The following is a 10,599-nucleotide window of genomic DNA, read 5'->3' on the forward strand; positions in this document are numbered from 1 at the left end:
TTGGTAATGGTACTGACAAATTAACACACACCCACACCCACACATATACACACACAAAGGCACGGACAAAAACATTATCGCTCCATCACCTTTGGTGGTGGGTGTTTTCTCAGTTAAGCATAATGTTGAATTAGGTTGATGATGTTGTGTGTCAGAGGTTTGTTTCGCACCAGATGAATTGTGTTTTATGTGAGCTGGTGGACTGACAGACATCAGGTTAAAACAGAGAAAATACTGAAATAACTGTAAGATTTCATCTGCATTGAATGTCTTCATATTGAGAAAATCTTTCCCCCCTCCCTGGGGGTGGGGTGGGGGTGGGGGGTTGTTTGTACTACTAGCAATACATCTCATGAATAAAAAAATCTAATGAAACTCCAACATAGTAATCACTGAATTTCCATCTACAGCTGATCAACTTTTGGAGTGAGCCCCATTCAATATGGCCGCCACAGCTAAGTTACCTTTGCAAACACAAAAATGGCTCTAACTCAATCAGTTTTACAGACATTGCTACAATTTGGTCTGATAATAGCTGAGAGTCATTCCCAACACATACTTTGATTGCTACACATTGCGCAACATCTTTGCTTAAAACTTTTGCACTGTCTGTCTTTTAGACAAAAAATATCTCATGAAATAATCAAACTAGAAGTTTAGATAAAAGTTAAAGCTTAGGCTTAATAAAGTCTCGGAATGATATAAATATTGTTTCAAACAATTTGTTATGAAAACTGAAATAAGCAAGCCTGCAATGATAATATGATACTGAAGGATTTCTTTAAATAAGGACGCCTCCTAACACCGAGGCAGCTGATCCAAGAAAAGAAGAATAAGCCATGAGGAATAGTTCCTCCTCCACAAAGTGGAGCATTAAACTCAACCATGAGGGAGATAAATGAATCAAAGCACATTGCCATCATGAAAAACAGAAAGTGAATAATTTGCAGTCTGTTAGCACTAATAATTTAGATCAAACCACTCCAGTAATCCCAAATAAAGTTCTGATGACATTTTCTATAGCAGGCATCAAGCTCCTTCACCCACACTAATGAAATCTGAGGAGGTGTGTTAGTGTGCCATCTGAGATACCATTCAGAGCTGATGGTGCTCGTCATGCAAGAAGACACCCATTATTTTCACCTAAATCAAATATGCTGCCCACAAACTGAGCATTTCCCAGCAGGTGAAATTTAAACCTTGACTGCCACCTATGCTGACGTCTGAAAGCCATTCAAACGCTGCAGAGATACGTACGTTAAAAGGCACTGATATGATGAAAAACTGTGATTTAAATTAAATCACAGCCATCAAGGGTGACCAAAGGATGAAAACCCTGATGGATAATGCTAATGATAAACCAAGAAGAAAGTTTTAAAACACGATAATCTCATAAAAGAAAACAGATGAATGGCACAGGTAAAAAAGAATCAAAATAGATTTCACTGTGTTGTAACAAAGAAAGAGTGAGTTGTGGTGCTTTTAAGGCTTTCAGTGAGTTTTAAAAATTCCTACAAAGCTGCTGTGTGAGGGTGTTGAGCTTCTGTCAGTGCTGCTGAGATGATCTACAGCTCTGTCATGTTGGGAGTACCTGGAGAGCATGCTTTTAGTTTTCATGAAACCCCTGAAAGCATCTAGAAAATGCTTTCAACAAATACACCAGATAGGACCCAATCTGTTCAGGTAGTCTCATGGGTTTACGGGCTCATGTTGTTCAAAGAAAAAAATGTAATGAAATATTAATGTGCCGGCTGCCCGGGAACACAGATCTACAAGAGATCTTAAACTGTTCATTGCTGCCTGTAGCTTATGGTTATGTTTTTGAACAAGCATCACAATGCAGCACGGTAAGAAGAAAATTACGTTCAATAATCCTTAATGTGTTTTCAAACCAAACTATGGCCTGGAATTTTAAACAGGAGGACCAATAAATAACACCATCAGGATTAGACGAAAATCATCACAGCAGGAGGAGAAGCTTTTATTAAAGTTTCACATTAGAGCTTCTCATTCAGCAGAATAAAAAAATACTGCTGCAACCTTTTAATGAAGCTTTAAAGGTTTGTGTTGGACAAAGATGAACCGCTTAACTTTTTGAATGTGCTGGAACAAGAACAGTATCAACAGTGGAAAGTTTAGGTGCATTACTAGTGTTGTAGCAACAAAAGGTATCACGACAACAAGCTGATTTTTAGGTGAATGTTAGAGCCACATACAGTTATTTATCTTTTGTCATTAAGATAACTCTTCATTTCTGATAGCATCTTTTCTATTCAGTTTTAACCATTTTAGAAACAAAAAACAGAAATACTGAATCTTGTTAGAATCACTTTCTGACTGTTGTGTAAAAACCTTTCAGCTGAAAGAAAGAAAAGTCTTCTTAATTTAACTTTATTAAAGAAAAAATGAATCTGTCTGCTAGTGGGAATAAAGGAAAACAAAAGCACAGTATTCAGCAAAATAAAAAGTACAATATAACCCACACAGATTTAAAAAAATAAAAGACTTAAATTGTTTTCTTTTACTGATAAATTGCCACAAAATTGCTTCAGGTAAAAGTGGAGCAGCACTGAGACCCAAAATAAAACTCAGTGAAACTTGAGGTTTTCCCTCAGCTGATCTTCAGGGAAATGGTCTAAAAAACACTTGTGATGGAAACTGAACCACAAAGATTTAGAACAGAGTTTACACACATTCCCCATAAAAATGTTTGCAGCACATCTGGGTATTCTCTGCTTTTTGTCAGGAATGATTATTAGTTATTAGTTAACTGCTGAAACTACACACCTTTAGCCCAAACAAGGAAATATGTTAAATCAACATTATTTTTTAAAAAGACATTTTGGTTAAAATTTGTGACGGGAAACTTATGGAGCAGAGTGTTGTGGTTAGTCATAAAAAGTGTTTATTGCTGTTTGTTAACAAAATGCTCTGTAGAGTTATTGCATACCGTTAAAGATGTCAATTAGTCAACTACACAGCATGAGTAACACTACTTGTTGCCACTGCAGCTACATCACCATATGGACTGCTCTACAAATCATTTTCTTTAAAAGAAACTATAACCTATGGGTACATCATGATGCATACAAGCTTTGCATTTGTTTTTATAAAAGCACCAGTGTAGTAAAGTAGATACTGTATCATCAAAATAAATTAAACTTTAACAAACAAATGCCCTCATAGGTAAATCTATGTCTCTATCTTTTAGTATTCCTGCACATGATGTTTGTCTACATGGGTTTTTACAATCAAGAAATTCCTGAACTTAAGAAATAAAAGATGTAAACTATGGCAGAACATGGATAAAACCAGAGACACTGCATGTTCTGTGAAAATGCAACATGAATGCTGAGGGATGAATGACTGAAATGACTTAAAATTTGCTGAAGAAGCTCAATTGGGTTGTTAAAGTTGGTAATACTAAAACTACCGAAATACTAGTTTAAACCTGAAAGAGATCTCAATGTATTCCTATGGAGAAACATTTGTAAACAAAGTTTAATATTTAGAAAAATATAAAAGTTAGAAATACCAAAAGTCATGGCACCCATCTCCTGACTAAGCTAAACAATTTGATTTAAGAATTGCTAAAATGGCACAAAGTACACAGAAGTAGTTAGATCACAAAACACAGGCAAACAGTAGTGTGACTACATTAAATAAAGTTAATATGTTCATTTAGGTTTGGGAACAGGACACCACATCAACTGCAGCGAGTCTTCGTCACCCTTTCAACACAGCCTGTCTTGTGCTCTCGTAGGGCAGCTGTTTTGGGACCAGGAAATCAGAGGTTTAAATCCTGCACATGCCCATATGTCATGTCCCCGTCATTCTTTATCTAGCTCTCATTCTTACTTCCTTCCCCCATATGTCATCTTAAGCAAGACACCTAATCCCTAACTTTCCCCCAGGTGTGTAAATAGCTGCTTTCTGATCCACTTGTTTGTATCTCACATGTGTGATGGGTCAAATGCAGAGAACAAATTTCATGACATCTTCTATCTTATGTATTTCTCATTCTTCCTTCCTCTCCTTCGTTTATGTTTCCACTGAATTCCTCATCCCTCCTTGCCCCTTCAGCCTCCTTCATCACCACCCCTTTTCATTTCACTTATCCCCCTCATTACAACCTTTTTCCATCATTCTCACTCAACTCAACTCTTTTCAGTTCCTTTTAACTATGTTCGTACGGTGCTCATTTACAGTGAAGACCTTCCTGAGGGCTGTACAGAGTGGGTCCAGGCCATATCCAGCAGTTGACATTTTTTTACAAAAGATTACTACAAGAAAAAAAAAGACAATGGGATTTTGGTGAAACAAATGAGCCCTCTTTGGAGCTCTTTAAATGACATCATTCAAATTGTAACAGGTCACAGAAAGTTGGATTTTGATAACTTTTACAGTTCTTACACAAATTAAGTTAAACTTTTATCAGTTTTACTAAATATTTCCGTGAAGTGTTCAATGGACAGTTTAATGTTTGTACTGTCTATTTTTTTAAGTTTTTCGAAACAAACTCTTCTTACTCCCACAACTTTTTTTGACACAAATACAAATTATACATCAAAATGTAGAAAATGTAGGCATTTTTGTGTTCGTTGACCCAATGAATCTCTCACTGCTCTAGGACTTAGTTTGTCTCGAATCCCCACAGAATGCTGAAAGTGCAGAGCCAAACTCTCACAGATTTAGTTATCAGTCTTCAGCTGCTCATAGTTCAAGAGTTTTTAAGATCCGACTTATACTTTTCACCTGACTGTTTGAGGCTTACTTTTCAGTCTGTGTTCCTGTTTACCTTTCATTAACTTGTCAGTCAGGGAGTGACAGGCACAGATTTGTGGTTACCATGGTGACCATGATGAGCCACTGGCAGCAGCTTTAACATTTCTTTTTATCTTGGTTCTGATTATACACAGCTAATGCATTAAACTGTAGGCAGCAACCCCCCCCCCCCCCCCCCCCCCCCCCCCNCACAGTTTTGATTATTACAAAGTTATGTTGAAATTTATGGCCACAGTTTCACCCTTCAGCACATCTTTAGAAATTTTCTAGTTAAATTTTATTACAGTATTGTTTCTGCTTTTATCTAAGTCAATGACAGAAAGTTTTCACGACAGTTTGTTTTCCTGATGTCCTTTGGATGACTTTGTCTCTGAGGTGCTCAGTGATTTGGTGAGTTGGTTCCCTGCGCACCGGAGCCGCGCCTCGCCCATCGGCTCCGTGATGCTGAGCTCACTTAGAGAGGGCGGTGCAGGCAGAGGAAGGCAGGGAGCTACGTGTTGCTGCGCAGCAACAGATAGAGAGGAGATACAGAGAGAAGCACGGACAGGAAAACAGAAAGGAATCCCCTTCGCTCAAACAAAAACGGCATTCGGGGCGTCGCAGCTCTTGATGGCTCCCAGGATTTACAGAAACAAATGGAGTTCGTACCTGCGGCTGGGGACGGTGTGAAACCATGCAGGATGTAAGGACAAAACAGCTGCTGTCAGCCTCCCTCCGGGTGGATTTAAGGCTGTTAAAGGAGCAGATCCTCTCTGTCTGGAGAGAAAATAATTTTTAACACCGCACCGGTTTGTTCGGGGACAGAGTCATCCTCCTCTGTTCATGGTAACAGAACAGAGGCGCGCCTGTTCGGAGCCCAGAGGACAAAGGTCTCTCCGGCTGTGTCAGAACCACAGGTTGACCTCAAACGGCGCGATGTGCCATCAGAGAAAAAGATCCTTCCTGGAGGAGAATCAGGCGAACTAAACGAACCTTGAAGTAAGTTTTGTGTATAATTGCGTAGAAAAACACGTGGAGAACAATGCTTGAAAATGAACCCGTTTTTATTGCTACAGTTTGAGTAACTTCTCCTCCCTGTCTTCCTGTGGATGTCTGTGCTTCCCCCGGCTGTTTCCTTCCATCCGTGTCTTTCTTTCTGTGCGCCGCGCGCCTGTGCGTGCCTGCGTTCGTGCGTGTGTGTGTCTTTCCAGACATGACAGGTCACGTCCTGGGGGATCCGGGCAGCGGGGCTCACATGGAGGACAGCGCGGCCATCCGCATCAACGTTGGCGGCTTCAAGAAGCGGCTCCAGTCCGACACCCTCTCCCGTTTCCCCGAGACGAGGCTCGCGCGCCTCCTCCAGTGCCGGTCCACAGAGTCCATCCTGGAGCTGTGCGACGACTACGACGACGCGGAGAAGGAGTTCTACTTCGATAGGAACCCGGCTCTGTTCCCCTACGTGCTGAATTTCTACAACACGGGGCGGCTGCACGTCATGGCCGAGCTGTGCATCTTCTCCTTCAGCCAGGAAATCGAGTACTGGGGCATCAACGAGTTCTTCATTGACTCCTGCTGCAGCAGCGCTTACCACTGTAGGAAAATGGACCAGGACCGAGAGGACTGGGACGAGCGGAGTGATGAAGGCAGCACCACGTCGTCGTTCGACGAGCTGCTGGAGTTTTACAACGACGCCACCAAGTTCGACAAGCAACTGCTCGGGAGCTGGCGGAGGCGCGTGTGGCTGATGCTTGATAACCCGGGTTACTCGGTGGCCAGCCGCATCATCAGCATCCTCTCCATCCTGGTGGTGCTGGGCTCCATAGCTACCATGTGCATGAACAGCATGAGCGAGTTCAGCCTGTTGGACAGTGAGGGACAGTCCACAGAGGATCCTCGGTTCGAGACCGTGGAGCACTTTGGGATCGGCTGGTTCACTCTGGAGCTGGTGGCCCGGTTCGCGGTGGCCCCGGACCTGCTGCACTTCTTTGACCACCCGCTGAACGTCATAGACCTAGTGTCCATCCTCCCCTTCTACCTGACGCTCCTCATAAACCTAGTGGTGGAGAGCAGCCCGGCGCTGGCCAACCTGGGCCGGGTCGCGCAGGTTCTGCGGCTGATGAGGATTTTCCGCATCCTGAAGCTGGCCCGTCACTCCACCGGCCTCCGCTCCTTGGGGGCCACGCTCAGGAACAGCTACAAAGAGGTGGGCCTGCTGCTTCTCTACCTGGCCGTGGGGGTCTCCTTCTTCTCTGTCATCGCCTACACGGTGGAAAATGAGGATACCGAGGACCTGTCCACCATCCCGGCCTGTTGGTGGTGGGCTACCGTCAGCATGACCACCGTGGGCTACGGGGACGTGGTGCCCATTTCCATAGCGGGCAAACTGACCGCCTCAGCGTGCATCCTGGCCGGGATCTTAGTGGTTGTGCTTCCCATCACGCTCATTTTCAACAAATTTTCCCTCTTCTACAAAAGACAGAAACAGCTCGAGATCGTGATGAGGAGCTGCGATTTCGACGAAGGCATCAAGGAGGTCCCCTCTGTCAACCTGAGGAACTATTACGCGCACAAAGTGAAATCCCTCATGGCGAGCTTGTCCAACATGAGCCGGAGTTCACCCAGTGAACAGAGTCTGAACGAGTCCCTGCACTGAGACAAGACTCATCAGGGACGCCCGGCCACGCGCAGATCAGCGGGTCTGAGTGAGGAGCTGTCCGTGGTGCTGACAGCAGGAAAAGTCTGCTTCCCTCCAAACATGTGTGACCTTTTGTCTTTCTGTAGCTCCGTGCAATAACGTGTTAATCAATGTGTCAGTCACAGTGAGACAGTTTATCCCCCCCCCCCACACACACACACACACTCACACGCTCAGACACACACTCAAACTCACACACATGGCAGCCTGAATATAATATGTCCCCTGCATTTTTATGGCCCTTCATCAGACAGGTGACCACACCACATCAAACAGACACTGTTGTTGTTGTTGTTGTTGTTGCTGATGTTTACAGTCTTAGTGAAAGTGTGGACACTAGTGTCACCTGGTCAGGATTCAGGAAGGCATGGACCCTTGGGCTAAAGCTACTTTTGGGTCACTTTCAGCATTTTATGTTTTAAATAAAATGACAATAATGAGTATGTGCACATTACCAAGGTTTTGAGTTACAGAGCAGAGCTGCTCTTAGCTTTAATGTTATTTTTAAATTCTGAAAACACAGGAAAAGCTAGCAGCCTATAATCTGAAATAATACTCTGTCTCTTCAATCTTTGATTAAAAGGTGCACTCACTGAGAAAAATGCATCTATGCATATGATAATATTAATAAAATTAACTGAGTTGTAGACATTTTTTATGTTTTCCTAAGTTCTGTTAGGCTCAGAATATGTGTTAGGGATCAGTTTCAGTGACAACCACACCAAATTTTAGATCAACATCTGTAAAATTGACTGAGATGAAACCATTTTTGTGCTTTAAAAGGTCAATTGGATGACTTTACGAAGACAAGAGCATAAAACTGCAACATTGCATCAGTCCTCTACAAAGCAAAATGCACATTTACAAACCATTATAGCTCAGAATTACACAGAGTAAAGTAATTTGGTAAAACTTTAGTACTATATTGACTTTAAAACTGTAAAGATTTTGAAACAAGCTAAACAGAAATCCTCTAAAACCCATTAAGCAGTTGTTATATGACTTTAAGAAATCAAAACCCTTTCCAGTGAGGTGGGCTTGCACCTCACTGGAAATAAATAAAAAAAGCATTTTTAAAACATCCATTTTCAAAACAATTCTAACAAAAAGTACTATAGCAAAATAATATTGTGGTGGCCTCTAAACCTCTGGGCCCTGATTTAAAGCACCAGTAAAACCTTCAGAAAGTCCGGCCTTGAGTGTCACACTGATGTCCACCATCCAGCTGTACTTTGTGATCAGTTGTGTCTGAAGTGACTCCGGGTGTTCATCTCTTTCCAAGCAGACGTGATGTGTTGATGTGGTGTTACAGATGTGTGGTGAAAACAAAAAGCATTAAATCCAAACTGCAACACACTTCCTTGTTCTTGTTCATGGTGCAGACCAGAGATCAGATCCTTACAGTGAGTTCGTCCTGCTGATTGAGAGAATCCATGTAGGCTGCGGAGGGAGGGAAGAGAGTGCTAATGATGGTGATGACTGACATAAAAACTTAAACAGCTTGACAGGCATACTAGCAACCATTCAGAACTGACATGTTGAGCTAATTTGTTATAGGAAGACTGGATTTTACAGCTGCATGTTCTAAAAAGACAATTATCTAATTTTAATCAATTAAACTGAATGATAGGAAATATATAAATTTATTGCGGCAATATAAGTTACCCAACCTAAAGCAGAAGTCTGCAAACTGTGGCTCTCGGGCCACATGTGGCTCTTTGGTTTGTCTGTAGCAGCTCTTTGTAGCTTTGACCAAAAGTACCATGGAAATAATATAATTGTTAATCATAAGAACAACAGAAAAGGCTAGTTGCATGTTAGCATCAACTTCCAGCTGCACAGAGTGATCTTAGTCAGAAATCCACCAGAAAACTAAACATTTTGGAAACACTCAAAGGCAAACTGCTGAGAGGAAAAAAGAAAAAGCAGGTTTTCAAACACATCAGAGATTAAGAGTTATTGAAATAAGGAGTTCTGCAAAAAACTATGACAAATCAATTGGGTGGCAGCAAGAATAAGAAGCAAAAGCTTGGTCAAAACATAATTAAAATGGAAGTAAATGTTTCTGTTTTTGTTTTTTAAAAATTCAAAGGACACAATAAAACACCTTATTCAACAAACTGGCCTAATTTACATGTTCACTTTAACTTATTATTTTAAAGTGCCATGGTTACATTCTTATTTTTTCACAAACATAGAAAGGATTCACATAGTTTGGTGTTTAAATTTGATCAAAATAAATGCTAAAATATTTCCCCTCTTTCTTCTCATAAATATGTTTTTTTTCTTTTGTCTAAACATGTCAAAATACCAACAAATAATAATAATTTATTAGAGATTTTAATGTAACAAACAATTTGGATATGCAGTATTTATATAACAATGAGTTCTGTTGTTTTTATTTTAAGCTTCTGGTGAAGGGGCACCACCACCAGGTTGCTGACCCCTGACTTAAATGAAAATTTGAGAAGAAATCAGCTGCCTTTTGAGAATTTATAAGGCAGATATAGAGAGCTTGTTTTCTTGTCTCCGTGTTAAATTTGTTTTTTATGTTTAGGCGATTTGTGTCGTCTAAATCCTCTGGGCTTCAAATTGCTGCGATAAACCTGCACGTCTCACAAGTCTCAAAGTGTTTCTGGACTGAATTCATTTTGCTCAAAGTAAATCAAGTTTTTATTCTCCTCAACAGCTCTCTGGCTTTCTGCAGAAGCAGTTGCAGAAATTCAGCCGAGCACTCACTTACTGCCATTGATTTCAGTTTAAAGGATAAAGAGCCAATTTACACAAGCAGACTGCAGCACTAAAAAGTTAATGTTTTTTTTTTCGTTATGGGCATTTCAAATTTTAGTGGAGTTAATTTTAGTGCCATTACCTTCTGATTTTAATTTAGATGGAACAAAAATGGCAAAACCATGTCATTAAATGACAAACAACTTTTGCAATTTTGAGTTAAAATTTTCTCATCAAAGTAATTGTGTTAAAAAAATCTAGATTTGACAGATTTCTATATATTTATAGATTTCTTAGTGACTTTAGTATTAAATCTGTTCATGTTTTCCCAGAAAATAAGAAAAATTTGTTCAGCGTGATCCTAAACTTGTTTTAAAACTATTGCTTAGGAACAATTTTGAAAACAGAAC

The 10,599-nt window shown here is 40.8% G+C and overlaps 1 protein-coding gene across 1 annotated transcript; it reads left to right on the top strand.

Moving 5' to 3' along the window:
- Positions 1-5,244: 5,244 nt before the first annotated feature.
- Positions 5,245-9,685, top strand: LOC108234145 (potassium voltage-gated channel subfamily S member 2). Its single transcript, XM_017413099.3, has 2 exons — positions 5,245-5,763; positions 5,976-9,685. The coding sequence occupies exon 2, from the start codon at positions 5,978-5,980 to the stop codon at positions 7,415-7,417; it is 1,440 nt and encodes a 479-aa protein (XP_017268588.1). The 5' UTR covers positions 5,245-5,763; positions 5,976-5,977; the 3' UTR covers positions 7,418-9,685.
- The last annotated feature ends 914 nt before the right edge of the window (positions 9,686-10,599 follow it).

Source organism: Kryptolebias marmoratus, linkage group LG16 (genome assembly GCF_001649575.2).
Source record: "Kryptolebias marmoratus isolate JLee-2015 linkage group LG16, ASM164957v2, whole genome shotgun sequence".
Classification (NCBI taxonomy): Eukaryota; Metazoa; Chordata; class Actinopteri; order Cyprinodontiformes; family Rivulidae; genus Kryptolebias; species Kryptolebias marmoratus.